The following is a 22397-nucleotide window of genomic DNA, read 5'->3' on the forward strand; positions in this document are numbered from 1 at the left end:
CTGAGCTTTTGCCCTATGGAGATTCTCTTGGCGAATCAATGGCTCATGCTGGCCAATAGGAAGACGACAAGGAGGCGGAGCGGCAGCTCCCAGCGTGCATTGGGTGGCGGGTGAGTCAGTAAGGCGCCGACCGTCAGCTTGGGCCAATGGGTACAGCGGGTAGGCGGGCTCACTGGCTGCTGAGAACGGGGTGCGCGTCGCGGCGGGTGCCGCCATGCCCATGTACAAGGTGAGGCCGTTCCACGGCGCCGGCGGGTCGGTGTTGGCGGAGCAGTTGCCCACTTGCATGTACCATCTGCCCAGCCTGCACAGCCAGCACCCGCCCGCCGCCTCGCCGCCGCCGCAGGTAGGAGCGAGGGGCAGCGGCTGGGCCAACCAGGGGGAAGGCCCACTGCTCTCGGCAGTGAACAACGGGCCGGGGCCGCCCTGCTGCGGAGCCCGGCGGGCCCGCCTCCGGCCGCGCTGGGCTGGGGTTTGTTCCCGGGGGGAGCTGGGAGAAGCCTCCGGGGCCGGGCACCCGCAATCGCCTGCCTCAGCCCGCAGGAGCGGCGTGGTAGTAGAGGCCACGCCCGTTCCTCTGCGCTTACCAGCAGCGCTTGCGAGGGTTCAATAAAAACGGCTTTGTCAGGAAGTTCTCTGTGGCGCTTGCTAAGCTTTCCGTAACTCGCAGCCTGGCTTCTCGGGGCTCTCGCCTGTGGCTCTTGCTGGTTTTACATTGAAACAGGCGTGTTTGGGCTCTGGGCCAAGCCCTTGCAAGACCGGAGCTAGCTCAGCATGCCCTGTCCCGTCCCGCTGCATGGCCACCCTCCCAGCTCTCGTCTCTGCTGTTGAGATGGGAACGAGGCAGCTACGCACCCTCCATCCTGGTCTCGGTTACTGTATTAGACAAAAATGCAAAACACTGTTACATTAATTTAGTTGATTTCAGCCTCTTCCAGTGTCAGGAATGCTTTGGATTCTTCCGGGCTGCTTGTGGCCATTTTTAGCTTGATGCGTCAGGCTTTTCAGTGAGTATGTGCTGTGCCCTCACCCAGGTTGCTGGTGGTGATACTGAGCAGGAGTAGACTTGGGGCAGAACTGCGTGGGAATGCTAACAAAGCTGCCCTCCCCCTGCAACAACAGCATTAACTTCCCATCTCCTCTGAGAGTGGTTGGAATTGCATAATAGGAAAACCTGTAGGCAAATAACGGTCACTTAGGAGGTGTTTCCATGTCTTACCTTTGAGAATGTTGTGTAAGTGGGTATCAGGATTTCACTTAGATACCTTGCTTGTTATCTCTTTATCCATTAGACTGAAAGAAGTTTGGTTGCTAGGTTGGATTTCATTAATCCTTATTCAGAAAATGGATTATCTATACAAAGGTACTTTAACATTATTGCAGCTTTGTAGACCTAATACTTCCCCCAGGAATATATTTTCCATCTTCTAAAAAAGGTAGACTTGTAAGATAATTGAGATAACATGCTTTGGGATTAACATGTAACAAAGCCTGTCACCTTTTTCTGTATAGTTTATATTCTCTGAACCAGAGAATGGCTGCAAAGTGTTGTTTCATATGATATACCATCCAGCCAAAACCTGCAGGTTTTTTTACTTCACTAACTTCCTGAATTGTCAAAACATTTCCTTGTTTGGCAGCCTCAGCACAAAATCAGTCTGCTTTTCTGGGCTGGAGAGAATCCTGATGAGATAACTTTGTTTTTTCAAGTTTCAGTTCAGCACTTCATTGCCAGCCTTAAGTCTCTGTGGTTGTGGTCTGCTGTGTACTATGTTAGACAGTTTGCTGTGGCTACTGATTTAAAAAAAACGAGTTTTAAGCAGGAAGATTTCAGAGATTTGATTAAATAACCTGTTGCTTACCATCTTCATACATACTAAAGGCAAGACAACTAGTTGACATAAGACCATGACATTCCATGCTGCTCTGGTTATTTGAAGGTGTTTAGAGTCTAAAAAGTTTAAGAGGCTTATAATAAGTGGAAGCAAGGACAGGTGGCCTGGGAAAAGTACAGGGATGTTGTTCAGGAAGCTAGGGACCAGGTTAGGAAAGCTAAGGCCCGGTTAGAATTAAACTTGGCTAGGGATATTAAGGATAACAGAAAGGGATTCTACAGGTACATAGCAAATAAAAAACAGACTAGGGAGAACATAGGCCCCCTCAGGAAGCTCTCGGGAGAACTGGCTACACAGGATTTGGAGAAGGCTGAGGTTCTGAATGACTTCTTTGCCTTGGTCTTCACTGCCAGAGGCTCTGACCACACCACCCAAGTCCTGGAAGGCAGACACAGGGACTGTGAGAATGAAGACCTTGTGCCCACTGTAGGAGAGGAACTGGTCCAAGACCATCTTAAAAATCTGAATGTGCACAAGTCCATGGGTCCTGATGAAACCCAGCTGTGGGTCCTGAAGGAGCTGGCGAATGAAGTTGAGAAGCCGCTGGCCATCATATTTGAGAAATCATGGCAGTCAGGTGAAGTTCCCAACGACTGGAAAAAGGCAAATATAACCCCCATTTTCAAGAAGGGGAAAATGGATGACCTGGGGAATTACAGACCAGTCAGTCTCACCTCTGTGCCTGGCAAAATCTTGGAGCAGATTCTCCTGGGAGGCATGCTAAGGCACATGAAAAACAACAAGGTGCTTGGTGACAGCCAGCACGGCTTCACTAAGGGAAAATCCTGCCTGACCAGTTTGGTGGCCTTCTATGATGGGGCTACAAAACTGATGGACAGGGATAGAGCAGTTGATGTCATCTACCTGGACTTGTGTAAAGCATTCGACACTGTCCCACACGACATCCTTGTCTCTAAATTGGAGAGACATCAATTTGATGGATGGACCACTCGTGGATAAAGAACTGGCTGGATGGCTGCACACAAAGAGTTGTGGTCAGTGGCTCAGTGTCCGTCTGGAGACCAGTAATGAGTGGTGTCCCTCAGGGATCAGTGTTGGGACCGGTCTTGTTCAACAACTTTGTCGCTGACATGGACAGTGGGATTGAGTGCGTCCTCAGCAAGTTTGCTGATGACACCAAGCTGTGTGGTTCGGTTGATACCCTGGAGGGAAGGAATGCCATCCAGAGGGACCTTGACACACTTGTGAGGTGGGCTGATGCCAACCTCATGAGGTTTAACCATGACAAGTGCAAGGTCCTACACCTGGGTCGGAGCAATCCCAGGCACAGCTGCAGGCTGGGAAGAGATTCAGAGCAGCCCTGCAGAGAAGGACTTGGGGGTGTTGGTTGATGAGAAAATGAACATGAGCCGGCAGTGTGCGCCTGCACCCCAGAAAGCCAACCGTATCCTGGGCTGCATCAAAAGGAGCGTGACCAGCAGGTCGAAGGAGGTGATCCTGCCCCTCTGCTCTGCTCTTGTGAGACCTCACTTGGAGCATTGTGTACAGTTCTGGTGTCCTCAACATAAAAAGGACATGGAGCTGTTGGAGCAAGTCCAGAGGAGGCCATAAGGATGATCAGGAGACTGGAGCACCTCCTGTATGAAGATGGGCTGAGAAAGTTGGGGCTGTTCAGCCTGGAGAAGAGAAGGCTGCGTGGAGACCTCATAGCAGCCTTCCAGTATCTGAAGGGGGCCTATAGGGATGCTGGGGAGGGACTCTTCATTAGGGACTGTAGTGATAAGACAAGGGGTAACTGGTTAAAACTTAAAGAGGGGAAGTTTAGATTGGATATAAGGAGGAAATTCTTTCCTGTTAGGGTGATGAGGCACTGGAATAGGTTGCTCAGGGAGGTTGTGAATGCTCCATCCCTGGCAGCGTTCAAGACCAGGTTGGACAAGGCCTTGGGTGATACGGTTTAGTGTGAGGTGTCCCTGCCCATGGCAGGGGGGTTGGAACTAGATGATCTTAAGGTCCTTTCCAACCCTAACTATTCTATGATTCTAAAGTCTTTCTAAACTTGTTGTCAAGTAAGCTGTGGACTATTTTTGACACTGAGCTGAGTGAACATTCATGCAACCTTGGTTTTCATCTCCTGTAGGAGGGGGTTGATCCTTCACTTCAAGCACTTGAAGCCCGCCAGGAGTTGATTCTGAAACGCTTGTATGAACTGAAGAGTGCCGTCGATGGTCTCTCAAAGATGACACAAACCCCAGATGCTGACATTGATGTAACTAACATAATTCAAACAAACGACTGTTCTCTGACAGCCAGTGGAGCAGATTTGGATGTGATGCTTGGAAAGGTAAATTCACTTGAGCCATATACATTGATGGGTACTTTCTCTGCTCTCAAAATTTTCAGGGTTGGAAGGGTGGCATTAAAACCTGGGACACTCCGAACTCATCAGAGAAGTCTTACATCCTTACAAATAACCTACAACTACCATATAATTTTGAACATCCAGATTATAGATACAAAAGTTTATAAATAATAAATCCCATATATTCTTATTTGGATAGAATTCTAAGCTAGAATAGTTGATTCTGAAATTATGACACTTGGTTTTTTGTTTGTTACTAACTTGAAATTTTAACTTTACCTTCAGATATGTCTCGAATTTACCTCAGTCATGTTCTTGAATGATGTGTTGAGGAAGGTTTTTAAACGTTTAAACAAGTTTTAAATGTCCAAACTTGAATAGATTTGAGTAGCATTAGAATTTTAGATACACACATACATGGTTACGTACTCTTTGGGGTCAGACAAAATCTCTTTCACTGTCTTCTCTGCTGAATGTTTTACTTTCCATTCAGGATTATGGTGCCCTGAAAGATGTTGTAATCAATGCAAATCCATCTCTACCTCCATTGTCATTATTAGTACTGCACAATCTGCTTTGTGAACGCTATAAAATATTATCAGCTGTTCATACACATTCATCCGTGAAAAGCGTGCCAGAAAACCTCCTGAAATGCTTTGGAGAGCAGACTAAGAAGCAACCTCGTCACGAGTATCAATTGGGCTTTACTCTTATATGGAAGGATGGTAAGAACAAAGTTATCTTGCAGATCAGTAGTTTACAATAGGTGAGAAAATGAAACTTGGGCATTAAAACCTTGACAACAGATGCTTTGGCGTCCTTGTGCTGACATTTGATGGATACATACTGCAAATAACATTTTTGCTCTCTTCATAGCTGTTAATGATGGGGACAGAGGAGGAAGACTTGTGTTTGTAGTTACCAATACTAAAATACACATGGCATTTACATGCTTGGTTGTACCCACAGTATTTCTTTTATAGAAGCATTTTTCAGTGTCTAGAAATAAGTTGGCTAGAATAGAAATGAGGTGGGAGATTTGGCTGAAATGTGCAAAAAGTGATCTCTCTGTCCCAGGTTCCTGCATTAGTCTATTCAGACTCAGAAAATGGAAAATTGTTCCTTAGGTTAAGTATGTTAACAGTGGTGCTGGCATCAAAAATAAAACACATCATGGCATTGCTGTTACATTTAACTTCTTTACCATATGGTATTCACTTTTTTCCTTTTCTTAATTTCAGTTCCAAAACCTCAGATGAAGTTCAGTGTTCAAACAATGTGCCCTATTGAAGGAGAAGGGAACATTGCCAGATTTCTCTTTTCCCTGTTGGGCCAGAAGTACAATGCAGTAACTTCAACTCTGATTGACAGCTGGGTGGATACAGCCATTTTCCAGCTCAGAGAAGGTAGCAGTAAGGAAAAAGGAGCAGTCTTGCGCTCTATGAATGCTGCCCTGGGCAAGGCAGCGTGGCTGGTGGGAAGTGAACTCACCATAGCAGACATTGTTGTGTGGTCTGTGCTTCAGCAGATGGGTAGTGCCAATGCTGCCCCAGCCAATGTGCAAAAATGGATGAAGTCATGTGAGAACTTGGCACCTTTCAACTCTATTCTGAAGCTACTCAAGTAAGCCTGTACTCTTTTATAATGATAATCTTATTATCCCTCATGCCTGCTGTAGTGGTTTGAGTCCTTTCTGAGATGTATTCAAGTACTACAGTTGAAAAGAATTCTAAATCAATAAAAACATTACAGCTAACTTTTGGGTGTGACCTTCCTTTTTACTAACTGCTGCATGACACGCGTATTTGTCAATGATTGTAAGTTATGTGCAGTAGTTTTACGTAAATACATGCTGCACTTTTAATTTTTCCTTATCTTTTCCCCTGTAACCCAAATGCTTATTTACACAAGTTAAGTTATCCTGAGGCTCAGTGCAACATGAATACTTTCTGCTGACTGAAGACTTATGGACTAAGACAAAAAGACCTTTAAACAACACACAGGAGAATCAAAATGCATTGAAATGTATCTATGTAAAAAAGGAACAGTTTATATAACTTAGCATACAATAGAGGTTCTTCCCATACTTAAACAGGGGAACCTAGTTCCATACGTTGTTCACCTTGTTCTTCTGAAAGCAGTCTTATTCTCTCTCTCAGTTTCTCTATTTCTTCCTCTTGCTGTCTCACCTTCTGTTGTAGGTTGGAAATAACCTGAAAATGAGAGCCAGTTTACTTCATTTATAGATGCTATTCTGCATATTTGATACTACAACTTAATCCACAAACAAAAAAGCATGACAAGGGAAAATTATAAAAAGATTCTTCAGAGCTGCTGAAAAGCTTCAAAACCTTCTCTGATCTATAAAAATGTCTCAAAATCAACAGCCCAGTCTTCATTTATTTCATTGCAAAGACACCAGAAACATTAATACAGTGGCATAAATACCGTACTTGGAAAAAAGTCCTGATCACACAATGCTCTTAAGGTACAAACAAACCAAAAAAACTTGATAATACAGGAAAACAAAAGCCATTTTCTTTTTATATTTCTTTATCCTGTAAAGGTTGAGGTTATTGACATAACTTACATGTTCTGTGGTATGAAATAGTTCACTTTCACGGAGCTGAGCAGCCGTTGGTCTTTCTGTAGCATTCTGACTGGTGAGGAGTTTAACGTATTTGGCTTGAACAGGCCATTTCATGTAGAAAGTATGAGGAATTTGGCCATTCCGTAAACCTGTAAGAATTTCTGTTCTTTCCATTTCTGTTCCAAATGGTTGGAAGAGTTCTAGCAGGATAACACCCATGCTGTACATGTCTGACTGGTAATGGAGTGAAGAAAAAGTCTGGTATAACTGCTGTTTTTAATTACTTAGTGGATTTCTTTTCCTCATTAAGAAAATCACAATATGAAACCATTTCATGACAACGAAGTTTCCCGATAATAGGAAAAATATCAGGACACTACTGACAGAACACAAATTCAAATCTGTACATTCCACATTCCTCAAGAAGATCTTAGAAACAAATTATTTTTGCCATGTTTCAGCAAAAACATTAGGGGAAACAGTAGGGATATTTATATATTTACCTACTGAAAGACTTGTCTTATTCCAATCACCTTCATGTGTTAATAGAAGAAAAATACTACTACTTCCTACCTTGAAATCATACTGAGATCCCTGCAATTGTTCTGGTGAGGCATAGAGGCAGGTCCCCACTCCTGAAGTATGCATCAGTCCTTTAAAAAGGCAATTTAAACTTCTCAGTGTTGTTACCATTTCACTTTAGAATTTGATATTTGATAGTCTTAATATCATAGAAACTCAATCACTTAAACCCATTAAGCTTTTTTTCCTCTTACCATTTTTCTTTTCTGTCTTAAACCACTGGTCTGCATGATCCCAAAGAAGCTCTTTGCAGGCTAATCCAAAGTCTCCTATTTTTACATGATGATCTGATCCATGCAGGAAGATATTTCTGGGCTATAAAACAAGACAGTATAAAATCTATAAATATACCTGTATAAGTAAGTATGAAATTTCAGCTGTTTCAAGACTATAAAATCCAGTGTTTCACAGGTATAATTAACACTCTCATTAGTGAGAGAGGGGAAAAAAAGTCATAGCTGATACCAAGTTATGTGTTGGCAACACCATTTTGGCAGAAAAAACACATATGAAGGATGTAGGAAAAAGGAAGAAAAGCAAAACAGGAAATAGCTTTAGTGGAAATGTAAAGTTTTGTTTTTTTTTTCTCCCAGCAGAAAATGGGAAATTTGCTTCCTCAAATGATACCATACCTGACTTAATGCAACATATGGCAGAATCACATCTCTTCTTAATTTTGAATGTGAATTTTTTCTTGCTCAATATAAACCAGAAGTAGCGTATCTCAACTCAGACAAAAAATCACCAGTGACTGTTGATTATACTTCTTACACTGCAAACAGCCCAAAAGGACTTGGCAGCACTGACAGATGAAAAATTGTCTATAACCTGGCAGTATGCACTTGTAGCCCAGCAACCAACCATGTCCTGGGCTGCATGCATCACCAACAGTGTGACCAGCAGGTCAAGGGAGAGGATTCTCCCCCTCTACTGCTCTTGTGAGACCCCACCTGGAGAAGTGCATCCAGCTCTGGGGACCCCAACATAAGGAGGATGTGGAGCTGTTGGAGCAAGTCCAGAGGATGCCACAGGGATGCTTAGAGGGCTGGAGCACCTTTGCTGTGGAGACAAGGCTGAGAGAGCTGGGCTTGTTCAGCCTGGAGAGGAGAAGGTTCCAGGGAGGCCTTACTGTGCCCTTTCGACATATAATGGGGGCTTACAAAAAAGCAGGGAGACTTTATACCAGGGTCAGTAGTGACAAGGGGCAACAGTTTTAAACTGAAGAGGGTAGATTTAGATTGGATATAGAGAAGACATTTTTTACTGACACTGGCATAGGTTGCCCAAGAGAAGCTGTGGCTGCCCCATCCCTGGCAGTGTTCAAGGCCAGGTTGGATGTGGCTTGGAGCAACCTGATCTAGTGGGAAGGTATCTGTGCGTGGTAGGGGTGTGTGTGAAACTAGATGGTTTTATGGTCCCTTCCAACCCAAACCATTCTACAATTTTATAATCTAGAGGCTCAAGCACTCCTAGATTATGTCTGTATGTACAAATGAGATGAAACTTCTGCTTGCTTGCACTTCCAGGAGCTTCACTGACCTGAAGCCCAACTATGACTCATTTCTCATGCTATAAGATTAGGAAGTAAAAGAACTGAAGGCATTAACACCATTTATGCATTCCTGCTGGGCACAAGCTGTAGTTAACAAATATAAGTTAATGACCAAGCTTCCATTAGGTCATGGCAACTCCTAATACTTGTTCACAGCCAGCCTCAGAGCACAAATGTGTCTCTGTTTCTTGCAAAATGTAAAAATATCAGATAAATCCTGAAGATCAGTAATTATCTGTCTTCTGTGTTTAGGCCAACAGTCTGATGATGCTTTTCCACCTACATCCACTCGTTATTGTTAACTTAAAGGACAGTCACAAGTCTGGCTGGACACCTCTTTACATAGCTGCAGGGTCACTAAACACAGAGATGACAGCAACTTTAATCACCTCTGGAACAAACATTAACTTTGCCAGTCCAACTTGGGGAAGAACTGCCCTTCATATTGCAGTGTGCAGAGCATAAGCAGAATTTTAGATGTCAACGCAGACCGCATCTCTTTACCATTAAGTAATGGAGCTAACATTAACACCCAAGATCATAAAGGACAAAAAGCTCTTCATGAAGCCTGCTCAGGTGGCAAGAAGGGAAATAGTTCTGTTAGAGTATAAAGCAGACATGAACATTGTATCAGAGATGGGCAATCTCCACTCTTCATTTCTTCAATGCAGATCAAATTTAAAAGATACAGCAGTGCCAAACAAGTTGGTAGGCTTCTCATTTCCACTGAAGTAGAGATAATCAAGGCTACCCACTCACTCACTGGACTTCTGTTCTCAAAATTTCAAATGCTGAAACACTTCCTTGTAACATTATCACAGAAATTACTGTTTCTGCAAGATGTCTGCAAAATCACCTTTAGAATAAGGTGTGGTGAAAACAATAAGCATGGCCTCAAAACCAAGCTCCCACTATGGAATTCTTTATACAACTACCAGGACTTGGACAATAAGGCCATGTTGATGCTTAACAGGAAAATCAAAAAACCAGTTGATCCTGAAACAGCTGGCAGACAAAATAAAATTAATCCAGAGTGAACACTGTGTGTTTTCAAGTAATTCCAAGTTTCCACACATGGAGTTTTAATAATCAAGATGATCTTTACACTCATTTCCTGATATAGTTACTGTATCAGATGCACAGAACCTCTAGGAAGCAGAGTAGGAAAAAACACATTCATGTCCTTGCTATTCCGAGTCAGATTAAGCAAAATCCATCTACTTACGCTTCACATTTAAGTCAAAACTATTCTTAAGACTGGAATTCCAAAAACACTTCACATGAACATATAAACGGCACGCTATTCTAATCCGTCAAAGTGTTACTATTTTAAGTCTGCTCTTCATTATTTTTAATTGGAATGAAACCAAAACTTTTCATTCAGTCACTAACATCACCTACAATTTCAGTCCCTTAAGGAAAATAACAACCATTTTGAAAGACAGCAATTATTCGCAACTATAACTTGAACATATCTTCCAAAGCTGATACACAGCCAACTGAGGTGTAGCCACTGGCCTTTGCTTATTTTTATAATTACCTACAATAATTTAATTTCTTTTAGGTAATTAGGAAATTTAGGTCCTATGCTGGTTAAGGAAAGACCAAGACAAAACCAAACCGATCTGACTATCCCTGTTTAGAACAAGAAAATGGCTCCACAAAGGAGAAAACATTTCCAGAGCTTAATCATAATTCACTTTAAGTCAATGTAATTGAGCACAATGCTGTATGTATACTGTATGTTATGTATGATACTGGTGTAGAGGAGACAATGTATTTTTTCATACATAAGACAGCTAAACTCTTAAATGCCCAGGTCATCTCAAATTTAGCTATAAATTTGCTTTCATTCTCCCATAATGTAAGTTATCTTCGTTTTCTTCAAGCTCAAGTGTAATTAGTTCAGTCAATGAACTTACTTTAATGTCTCGATGCATCACTCCCATGCTGTGGATATAGCATACTCCTTCTAGTAACTCCTGAAAAATTTTCATTGTCCAGCGGACATCCACGAGATGGTATGGACCTTAAAACAATTTAAAATCTAAATTATTTTAGCTAATTTTAATGAGCTAATAAAGTTTACGATGGTTTGTCTTGTTGAATTCTATTTATGACATGGAAGAAATTTTTAACAGAATGAGCCCAATTTATAAATGGAACTTCCCCTATTTCTCCTAAGATACTGGTTTTGAAACAGAAAAAAAGTCACTAACTGCCAAATTCCAAAAAGGAAAATTCAGGGGTCATGAACATGTGTCTGCCTGAAAAGATTCTTCCAAACTCCATCAGATAGTTACTTGATAATGAATTTAAAACCTCTTTACTTAGATGGAAGTACTGAATTAGAATGAAAAATACAATTCCAGATGAAATCGTATTAATTTACATAACAACATGCTTTCTGTATCGGTATCAATTTGCAGCCTTCCTTTTTGGACCCTAATTCTTCTGCTGTTGTGCTACCCTACTAGGTCAAATGCCCTAGTAATTCTGTCATTCCCTGACCAGGAACATCATCTTTTAGCTTATTTATGGCAAAAGACTACAAATACAGGAGAGATTAGCAGACATCAGCTGATAGCTGGCATCCATGACTAAAGAGAACAACAGATTTATCTTAATAGTGATTAAAACTAAGATTAAACATTAATCATACAGTTTATGCCTCACAATCTGTTAAGCATATGCTTTTTTTTATACAACCAGAGAAAGGAACATGTCTCTAATGCTTCAAGAGCATTAGACTTGTTCTTCCAAATGTCAACAGTTATTGAAGCATCTTGGTATCAGTGCATGAGAACTCCTCTGGCTATTACAGCAAGGTAAATACTACATGCTTTAGACCAACGACAAATCAGCCTATGTAGGAGTTCTGATTCTTAATAATAAACTGTTTTTTTCTTGTCATCTGTCTGGAACAGAAGATGTATTCCTGTTTTCCACAGCAGATAAATTAGCCTACAAAGAGTTCTATTTTGTACCAGCAAGACTACTACCAAAGCAAAATTTCAATTATTTAAACAGCTTTCTAAGAAAAAGCAGATTCTGGCAATAAAAAAACTATTCCAAATAAGTAGCATTGCCCAGGCAGAGATGTCTCCAGGTAACAACTATGCCTCAGGCATACATTCATTCTTTTTTGAAGAGTTGTCTAAACCCCATGAACTTAAATCTCTTTACCAACATCATAAAAAGATTCAATACTAGCTGCTAGGTGATGAAATGAATAAAGAATCTAATGATGATTCTATTCATCTAATGAAGAAGATCCATATTATAAGCTGCTGAAGTAAAACAAAATCAGGCAAGTGGACTTCTAATTAGGAAAGACGAAATACTTGCTTCATAATGAGTCAGAAATTTTTTAAGACTTCTTACTGGACATTTCCTCTGTTCTCTTGTTGCATCTTTTATTACGGTCAAAAATCCAATCCCACAAAGATATTTCACACAGCTGCATTTGTATATGAAGCATCAAATGATACTCCACCTAACAGAAAAATAATAGTCTATGATGTTGCCACTTTAACATAAACAATATTTCCTTATTTTTCTTTAAAGCTAATAAAATCAGAATTTGTTCATTAAGCTAAAAAATCCCAGTCAGATACCAAAGTAACATCAAATACAGTATTATTTATCTACTGCATTCAAGAAGCACATGCAACAACACTAACTAGTTTTGGGGTGTGTTTTTTTTTTTTGCTTGTCCTCAAATGTTAACAATTGTTATGATAAAAACAGAACAGCCAGCTACGTATCTTAATATTCACTTTAGAGTTTAAAGCTTCTAGACACACTGAACAGAGTTTCATTCTGGCTTAAGAAAACAGTGTAAATTAATATAAATTAGAAAAAAAATCCACCTCAATGTGGAATTTCATATAATCATAGAATCATTTCGGTTGGAAAAGACCTTTAAGGTCATCTAGTCCATACGTCTGATTTATTAATATGAGTATGTAATTTCATACTCAGTTTCTGATAATGTACTAGTTCATTTGATAGCCTGGACAATTCAAGCAAACACCTTTAAAATCTTGGATTTGTTGCAAGAGGGAACTCCAAATGATATCAAAAGCTTGGAGTATTCCAGAGCTGTTTGTGTTATACAGGACATTTCAGAGATATGAATGCCAGCCAAGTTTCAGAAGCATAGGCAGAGTGGCGATTCCATGCTGCCATCTGCTTTTCTCTTTTCCATGTGGAATCCTACACTATACAGGCACCACATGACATACCCAGACACTTTCATGAATAATATCTGAATTAGCCGTGGTTACTGAAGGCTGAGGATTTTCAAGTGCAATTATGGATCGGGTTTTTTTATGCAGTAGTACTTTTTATTCATGTAGGTACTTTGAAAGGACCCAAGATGATGGTAACTTTCTTGTATGCTGACTTCTGCCAGCCCTTCTGGTCAGCTTCCTTGTAATAGTGTTACCCATTTAAATAAAAGTTGTCTGTATTCCTGAATCTTATCATAATAATTTTTATTTTTTTTTAATTCATCATTATAAATCATTCCTGTGTCTACCAAACTCTACTTTACAAACATGGTTAAAGTAGATAGCAGATAAGTATATTTAATGAAAACTGCATTTACCTCAAACTCTCCACAGACAGCTACATGATTCTTCGAGCATTCTTCAGTGCAGGACTTACTTCCAGTGCTAGCATCCTTTTCCAGACTAGTATGAGGTACCCGTGATGGATGATTTTTCACATCAGTTGATCTACTGCTAACACTACTTACAAAGTCTTCTTGTAATTCTATGGATAATTCGCATTTATTTGGTTTCATACACTCTTTACTACTGTTGTTCGTAAAATCATTCATACACAATTCACTACCCGGATTTCTAAGACCGGTACTGTCACAGGACTTCTTTTCTTGAGAAGTAAGGTCGGCAAAGATAATTGAACTACCACTTTCCACACTCTGAATGTGACAGCGATCACTGAAAATAATAAAGTAATTGAGAGAAATCAAAAACATGTACCTAGTTTTATACCATCTATTTGTGACACACCATTCTGAAAAGTGTTGGGTTTTGTTTGGTTGGGTTTTTTTTTCTTTGGGTTTGTGTTTATTCCAGTTGCAAACTGCATTCCAGAGTAAGAGTTCAGCTGCTTCCCCATATAAAACTTTAGGATTACATAACAGACAGTGCAGGCTACAGCCCTTTTAATACCTTCCCCCAGCTGGGATTTCTGAGAGCTGACCCAGACAGCTCATAGGTACATATAGTACTAGGTCACAGCATTCACTGGACAGAAGTATGATGCAACTCCATTCCTTCTAACTTAGGAAGTTATGCTGTAATTCTCATAGGACTCCATCTCCTTTCTGAAAGGGCTAATAAACACTTCTGAGAAGCAGAAGGCACCATCACTCTAGTGAGATTCCACAGAACTAATCAGTGTTTCTGACTGGCACAGAACTTCTGAAGTAAGCTTAAAGCCCAGTACTACATTCAGAGACTCAGAAACTGAGATCCAAAGAAGGCAGAAGTATTCAGTAATATTCTTCAGCTTATGCAACAAGAAGAGAAACAATGACAAGGATAATTAAGACTTTTTTGGCAATACTTTAGAAGCAAAAAGCTTCTTGTGAAATCTATGCTGAATTCTGTACTCTCTGAACGTTACTTTAAAAGAAGTCTTATGGTAAAGACAAATAAATGCTATCATTAAGATTTATAATACTTACTTCCTACTCTCTTGCTCCAAACATAATGGGTGCAACTCCATTACTGTTTTATCTACAGGATGAAAAGATGAATATGGTATTTTAAAAAAACAAAATAATACTATAAATTAATATTTAATCTACAGCATCTTACTGAATTTAACTTCATTACCTACAGGTATGTTTTTTCTCTATTTCTGCTGCTGCAAAAGGTGCTTTTTGATCTAATAAGGAGCAACCACATGGTTTTTTGTTTTTCTTTAAATGAAAATACCTGTTGTATGAGGTCACTTGAAGGGTTGTACTGGGATCTCTTAGATATTCACCTAGATTTAACCTTTAAGAAGTTAGCCTGTTCAAAATTATGTTATTACAGCTTCTCATGTATATAATAGCTAAAAAAACAACTCCACAAGACACCATCCTTTGCTTCACTATGCTGCTGGTTTGATACTTAACATTTTGGAAATGGTTTTCATTAAAACTGTATATTTATATGAAAAAGCAGTTTGTTTTAGCACAGAGGAGATATGAAATACCAATCTTCTAAGCCAAGGAAAACCATTAAGTACCACAGGACCTACTTACAGATCTAGTTACATACTTATCACCATTGCATACTTGTCAAGTACTCCTAGCAACTAAAAAGTTGCATCCTTGAAGATTCTCAGTATCATTAGAAAGTCTTGTCTGTATTACCATATTGACAACTTTCTATTCATTTTCTTTTGTGCTTATAGCTGACCATGAAGTCGTTGATTTGGAAAGCAATAAAGGCATACAGAGCATAAGAGGATCAAAAGATTTAACTGCTAAAGGTATTTCAGAAAAGAACAAGAGAGGAAAGGAACAACAGATTAGTATTACAAAGGGACCAAAGGACGTGTGGAAAGAGCCAAGAACAGAGAAAATGAATAGAAAAAAAGCAGCAGGAAAGGTGGTGTAAAATGAACATAAATGTAGATAAATTCTCACCAGTTACAGACAGTAGCTGATATATACACACACACAAAAAAAAAAAAAACAACAGATCTCTCTGTCACTGTAGGACTATAATATGCAATTCAACAAAATGAAAAACTCTCCCATGAAAAGCAAAATAAGAAGGATTCCCCTGCCCCCACCCCCCACCTTATTTATTTCCAGGTTCAGTTTTTCTGAACTCTTTTACAGATGGGAAGAAAGGCATAGTGGGAGACTTGCTTGAGTTTTGCTACAACTCCAAGACTTCAAAACATGGTAGCAAATTTGTGGATGGTTTTTTTTTTTTATTCTATTCATCACTTTTTCCCCAATATCTGAAGTGGCTTATCCCTCAGTATTTATTCTTCTCCTTGTCAACTCATTATTTCTTGTGTTAAAAGGTTCTCACTCCATTCCACTGAACTTCACACAATTTTAAAATCCTTCTCATGTATTACCAGAAGTGAAGCTAATACTTTGACAGTTCTGAATTCACCATTAACTAATAGGTAAGTTACTATGCAAGAGACTGAAGTGCACAGAAGAATATGAAGATCTGATGGTCACCTGTACTCTGGGGATTTTTTTTTTGTTTTAAAGATAAACAGTTATTTTATCAGAGAAATTATACTCTCCTGGAAATAACAGTACAGAGATTATAAGCAGGATGCAAGCAAGACTGACACAATATGCTGCACTTTCCTTTTCGATGTACTGTTTGAACTTGTTCCATCCAAGCAGTGTGATAACCTACAATATTAGGATGCTGCAGCCCAGCGAGCACTTTAACTTCTCGTAGCACCTAAAAAGACCAAAAATAAACAGTATGACCATTCTTTATTCTGAGTACTTAATAAACACAAAAGATAACAAAAAAGTAACAGTTTCTGACAGAGAAAGAACAGATAAAATTGTTACAGTAATAAAGAAAATTTTGAAGCTTTAGAACTAATTAGGATTTTCATAGTTGCAGAAATGAGCAAATTCAAGTGGTGATCTTAAGGTCCTTTCCAACTCTAACAATTCTATGATACTATGATTTAATGGACTTAAATACCTCTGGTTTACTTTTTTCTACTAGGTATTGATAGCATTAAATCTATAGAAACTCAGAATGCATAAACCCATTATTAACATTTTTTATGTTTTGGGAAATATTAACTGCATTACTAAATTCTATTAGAATCAGCTACAGCAGACAGGGAATTAAACCAGAGATGAAATACAGGAAAAAGTATACCTTCATGCAATCTCTTCTTGTAGCCTTCTTAATGATAATTTTTTTGATAGCATAGAACTGACCATCTAACTTGTTTCTAACCTGAAAACAATTGCAAAAGGAAAAACTAGATGTTAATGTGTTTAATGAATTATTAAATCCTTTAGAACCAATTATTTTCTAAAACTTAATTTCTGCACTCCATTCATACAACATCTCACTCAGAGAGTGAAACTGGGATTAGGCTCAGCTGTCTAACCTAAGGATACTCTACTTTTGCCTTCTTACAGGACTGCAAACATCTAATCCAATCTTTGTGAAATACATGGTTTTAAAGTTATCTTTCCATCAATAATAAAATGCTCGTATGTCCTGATAACTGCTTAAACAGGTTATCAGAAAATCATGAGACCACAAGTGACATTTATGCATGGCACATACCATGTGGGGAACTGTAGGCTAGCCATATGCTAAAGTATTTAATATTAATCAACATTGGATTGGACAGTTTACATTCATATTAAGGCTGCTTTTTTCCAAGCAGCCACAACTGGAACACTGGGGTATGCAGACTAATCAGTTCCTGTGGCTGGTTTTTAAGTCAATATATATCACGGTACTTCACACAAGAATTTTTCATTCACTTAAAAACAGTCAAAACACATGAAGTAAAACATCTGATATATCCTGCTTCCTACAAACAGAAAATAGAAACAGCAACTGAGCATCTTTCAAAATTAAATGCCAACATCTTTCACATGTGCAGGTTTGTACTTGTTCTATTGGAAAATAAGTGTTTTTCATTTTCCATTAGAAATAAAACCCAAGCAAAACAAAAACCAGCCAAAACAGTAACTCTAAATTTCAAAGAAAAACTAGACATAAACTGATCAGTTATAAACAGAAGGTAAAGAATACCTTGTATACTTTACCATATCCTCCTCTTCCTAGCCTCACAATCTCATCAAATTCATTCAAGTATCGTGAAGACTGTGCTTCAAAGAGAACTTCTTTTTCCCTAGTCAAAAATAGGCTGCATTAAACTAAGTTACAACTTACAGGTAAGGTACTATAAAGGCTACAGGCATACACAACCTAGAAATACTATTTACATTATGAAAAGAAGCAGCAAATACTTCGACACCACCATGCTGCACAGTTTGCTGTTTCAGTGAATACTGAAAACCAGCAGACTACAACAGCACACACATGTGCTACAAATCACACTCTATGTTAATAGAAGTATTAAGATGCTTTCTTTATGTTTATGCCTGAGAAATCTTGTTTTCCTGAAGGGTGGCACTAACTGTGAGAGTTGTGCTGAAGAAGGAATTTTCCCCAGATCATTCTGAGAGTTTGGAGCAATTCTCAAATTGTTTCACAGCATTAATTAAATTCAGAATGGAGCTTTTTAAGGGGGGAATTAAGTTTAATATTTCTAAATGTTTTGAATACATACCCAACTGCATGAGAATCTCCATTATCAAGTTCCTGTAAAATAACAAAATCCAACATGAAAACATGACATACAGAATAATGTCTACCATGCCATCAGCACAGAAAGCTTTATCAAAATACAAACTACAACCATATTCTTAAAAGAAAATGTGTTACTGATAGCCATTCACATTCTGCAGAGAGCTTCACCAAATTAAAGTATTATTATCCCACCAGTCATCTACTAACACCTCTCTGCTGGAGAGATTACTGCCCTTTTAGAGTTCTGCTGGCAAACAGGATAAAACGGGGGCTCTAAAACATGCTTAAGAAAAATTAACTAGTTCAAGCAGCGAGATAAGCAAACTGATCTGATTCAGCCTGAAGCACGTCACACTATACAAATTATGCTCTCCACAATATAAATAGAACGATATTGACATAATCAGCTGGAACAGTTAAAAGTGAAAATGGATGTCTGTCCATTGTAAAATAAAAAAACAAACCAAAAAGTAGCAATATTTAAAACACTTTACCTGTGCTTATAAGGATTTTTTAACTTTTTTTAAAATTCTTATTATTTAATAAGGACAAAATACTGCTAGCTTCCAAAGCTTTGGGTTGCACCTACAGAACCAAACCTTGCTATCTCAAACACTGAAGGTAGAACGGGAATACCATTTTGTATAATTATCAAAAAGACCCAATCCGACACTAAAAGAACCCCTAAATAAAAGCCTCCTTGGATGCAATGATGTGTTAACCCCTTAATGCAGAGGTTGCTAAAGAAATTTAACAAAGCTTACCCCACTGAGTATTTGTCGATTAGCTGCTTTCATTAGTTCAGTAATGGCTCTATTATGCTGCAGTCTTACAGTACTAAATTCATCACAGAAAGCAAAAGGGGAGAGCATCCCTGTTCTTGTGAAAGCCTGACGAAGTACTGTACAAAGGAACAGAGAAAGGTCACATTAAATACAGCCTACCAGTAAGACCATGTAAACAGTGAGAAACCTTATTTGAAAGATAGTGCATCTGAAAATTTGAACAGTCACTCCTGATACAGTTTCCCATACCCTTTGCAAGAAAAACTAATTAAATCCAAACTACAGCTGCTCTGTGGGAATCCCTTTGCATAATACAGTTATTTGCCATGCCCTTTGTAGTCACAACTGCATCTCCCCTACCTTATCTTAGCAGATAAATTATGCAAGCATCCACTTGTTACCTCTGGAAAAATTCTGACCAGTGAAAAGAGAAATCCAAAGTGTGTTTACAATAACAAGGACATGTTTGTAATAAAAAGTGGCAATGTCAAGATTTTCTAATCCACAAACTCACACGTTTGTGCACACACTGCCTCCCAAGCACCACATCTTTCTCGCTTGAACAGAAACAATGCCAAGGCAGACAAAAACCTAACACTGGAGCTTGGTGCAACTGCAAAGATGCTACAGAAATGCCCTTGAAAGTTTTAGGAGTTCCAAGGTCTTAAAATAAACTCACCTCTAAGAGGTTTTTTTAAGATGCTTCTTTAGTATCAGTATATAAAAAAACCCAGCATATTACTTTATCTTTTAAAGGAGATAAAGTTTATTGAAAGTGAACCTATAACAAATTAGGAATGTCGCTACACAAGCCTTATGAACACAGTTACGCACAGCAGAAAAAATGGAAAACCCCATGGTTGCCAACACGAATATACCAGTCAAAACCACAAATCAAGACAGCATTACTGCAGCATGTTTTTCTTTTATTCATCAGGTTTATTCCACTTGGGAAACTGGTTTAAACTGTGCCAATGGAGAAATGTAATCTTCCACAGAAGTACATCAGGAAGCCAAGCAGTTACATACTTTGGAAGATGCCCAGGTTGCATTTTTTTGTTCCTCTCCTGAAAGGAGAAAATTTAGTTGGGTTGTTTTTTGGATTTTTTTCCTTGGCATTTTTTGTCTTCATAGACAGAATATTAAGACCAGGGGCCAAACATCTACATCTTACTTCAAGAATAAAAACGGACAGTTGCCTGCACTGTTCTTACTGGATGCTATAAATGGCTTCCATTTTAAGTACAAGCGAAGTATCAGAGTTTATTTTCTACAGTCACATACAATAGGAGAAAAACCTGAGAAATTGTTTCTCAAATGCATTAAATATGTGCCTAAGTGAACAAAATACCTAAGATAACTCACATACCAAAAAGACGCATTTCAAAAGAAACGCTTCACACCTCAAAATCCAAGCTCCCTGAATTATATCATAATTCCTTATGGGAAAATAAAGGACTTTTAAAGGTATTTAATTTTCACAAAAAGCAATTTTGAAAGATTTAGTGAAGACTATGCTACAGCTTAGTAGCTGTATTATTATAAACTATTGATAAACATTCTTATTAAATTCCTCATGGTTTTGTATCAGATTTAAGAGATAATTTACCTGCTACCCTTCTCATGACGCAACTCACATGATTTAGCTGCTATAGAACTGTCTGATCCTTGCATCTACAGCAACATTCTGTTCTTATTTTCAAAACCAAGACACATCCTCAGTCCCATTTGAGTTGGTTCAGGGTATTTGTCCTCTTCTCCAAATTACTCTTGGCCCAATAGGATGAGACCTACAGCTTCCTATTGATATTACACTGTAATTCTACACAGAATCATAGAATAATTACGGTTGGAAAGGACCTTAAGATCATCTAGTTCCAACCCCCTGCCATGGGCAGGGACACCTTACGCTAAATCATATCACCCAAGGCCTCGTCCAACCTGGTCTTGAACACTGCCAGGGATGGAGCATTCACAATCTCCCTGGGCAACCTATTCCAGTGCCTCACCACCATCTGGCATATATTGCAGTAAGACAGTTTAAGAGACAGGAAAGAACTACTCTTACTAACTTCGGAACAAACACCTCGAATGAACAGGGTTGTGCGTGTACATGTGGCACAGATGCTCCAGCAGTGACACAAGCAGCAGCTGGTTTTGGATCGTCGAAGTAAAATTCACAAACTTCTGTGACCCGTTTGCAACTCGAAGCTCCGCGGGCACATCCGATTCTGGAAAAGGCGTCAGAAGAATGAATTTAGGTCTCAGTATGTGCTATTCACATCAAAACCACACATCAACCCACACACAGCCCCGGCTCACGAAAAGGCACCGCACAAGCAGCCACTTAGAGAAAAGCTTAAGACACTAATTAGGAACCTAATTTACTTTTATAAGCGCATACAGAAGCTAACGGAGAGGACCGGGCTCTCTCTCCCCGAAGGGGGGAGCCCTGGCTGCGGGGCAGGGCGCTCCCTACTAGGGGCCTGCCCGCTCTTGCATCATCCCCGCGGCTGCCGCTTCCTCAAGACGATGAGTAAAGAGGAAGGCGGTCGTTCTCCCCTGCATTCCTAACCCGGGGGGAGCTGGGCGCCCAGCCGTCACCCGCAGGAAGGGGGGGGGGGGGGGGGGGCTCCCTGCTCCCCACCTTCCCCGCGGAAAACAGGGCCGCCCTGCTGCACCCAACCCCGCTTACCGTCAAACCGCGGCTCCGGGCTCTCCTCAGGGAACTCGATGGCGGGCGGCGGCACGCAGGGAGCCGCGGCCCCTGGCGGGAATCCGCCCCTCCACATGCCGGGCGCTGCGGTCGCGGCCTTGGCTCCGGCCAGCGGGGCCTTCCCGCCTCTCTGAGCGCAGAGCAATAAAACGTTAACTGGAGAAATAAATCGGTGAGGGGCAAATTAGAGCCTAGAAGGCAGAAAAGAGCAAAAAGACTACAACCGAGGAAGAGGCTCGTACTGAAGCTTCGCTTTGGGAAAACAAGGCGCCCCCTTACGAAGTGGGACTGGCCGAGACTCTTCACCTCCGCGGAGGGGTGCGGCTCCATGCATCGACCACAAAGCGTCCGGCTGAGCACTTAGGCCTGCACCACCACCTCCTTCTCCTCCTCCTCCCCGCGGGACCACCTCGCCGCGGTGGCATCGGGCCTCTCGCCCTGACCGGGGGTCGCCGAGCCCCCTCTAGCGGCTCCCGGCAGCGGCACAGGGGCGGTGCTGGTCCCCGTGTGACCCGGAGGAGCTCGCTTCTCCCCCCCGCCGCCGCCACCGCCTCCTTTCCTCCCTCCGCCCGCTTGCCCGGCCAGCGCCGGGCCC

General features: G+C 40.3%; 2 protein-coding genes across 2 annotated transcripts; one reads left to right on the forward strand and one right to left on the reverse strand.

Annotated features, from left to right (window-relative positions):
* Positions 1-156: 156 nt before the first annotated feature.
* On the forward strand, positions 157-5974 carry AIMP2 (aminoacyl tRNA synthetase complex interacting multifunctional protein 2). The gene is made up of 4 exons (XM_062608019.1): positions 157-346; positions 3997-4200; positions 4712-4943; positions 5460-5974. The coding sequence occupies exons 1-4, from the start codon at positions 215-217 to the stop codon at positions 5843-5845; spliced, it is 954 nt and encodes a 317-aa protein (XP_062464003.1). The 5' UTR covers positions 157-214; the 3' UTR covers positions 5846-5974.
* A 252-nt stretch (positions 5975-6226) lies between these two features.
* Positions 6227-22170, reverse strand: EIF2AK1 (eukaryotic translation initiation factor 2 alpha kinase 1). The gene is made up of 15 exons (XM_062608020.1): positions 21782-22170; positions 21159-21317; positions 19066-19202; positions 18282-18313; positions 17741-17840; positions 16844-16924; positions 16318-16405; positions 14662-14725; positions 13555-13909; positions 12327-12438; positions 10865-10971; positions 7585-7705; positions 7382-7461; positions 6809-7042; positions 6227-6431 (listed from the first exon to the last, which is right to left on the reverse strand). Exons 1-15 carry the CDS (start codon positions 21876-21878, stop codon positions 6306-6308), a joined length of 1893 nt encoding a protein of 630 aa, XP_062464004.1. The 5' UTR covers positions 21879-22170; the 3' UTR covers positions 6227-6305.
* Positions 22171-22397: the final 227 nt, after the last annotated feature.

This window comes from Pezoporus occidentalis, unplaced genomic scaffold (genome assembly GCF_034315485.1).
Source record: "Pezoporus occidentalis ecotype Australia unplaced genomic scaffold, CSIRO_AGI_Poc_V1 ctg128, whole genome shotgun sequence".
Lineage (NCBI taxonomy): Eukaryota > Metazoa > Chordata > Aves > Psittaciformes > Psittacidae > Pezoporus > Pezoporus occidentalis.

What these genes read in the sequence shown, in the direction of transcription:
- AIMP2 (XM_062608019.1), top strand. Translation starts at nt 215, where the DNA reads ATGCCCATGTACAAGGTGAGGCCGTTCCACGGCGCCGGCGGGTCGGTG. An exon ending in CCGCCTCGCCGCCGCCGCAG is followed by an intron (nt 347 to 3,996) that starts GTAGGAGCGAGG and finishes CATCTCCTGTAG; the next exon opens with GAGGGGGTTGATCCTTCACT. An exon ending in TGGATGTGATGCTTGGAAAG is followed by an intron (nt 4,201 to 4,711) that starts GTAAATTCACTT and finishes CTTTCCATTCAG; the next exon opens with GATTATGGTGCCCTGAAAGA.
- EIF2AK1 (XM_062608020.1), bottom strand. Translation starts at nt 21,878, where the DNA reads ATGTGGAGGGGCGGATTCCCGCCAGGGGCCGCGGCTCCCTGCGTGCCG. An exon ending in GATATGGTAAAGTATACAAG is followed by an intron (nt 16,925 to 17,740) that starts GTATTCTTTACC and finishes AATTGTTTTCAG; the next exon opens with GTTAGAAACAAGTTAGATGG. An exon ending in CAAGAAGAGATTGCATGAAG is followed by an intron (nt 16,406 to 16,843) that starts GTATACTTTTTC and finishes TGGTCTTTTTAG; the next exon opens with GTGCTACGAGAAGTTAAAGT.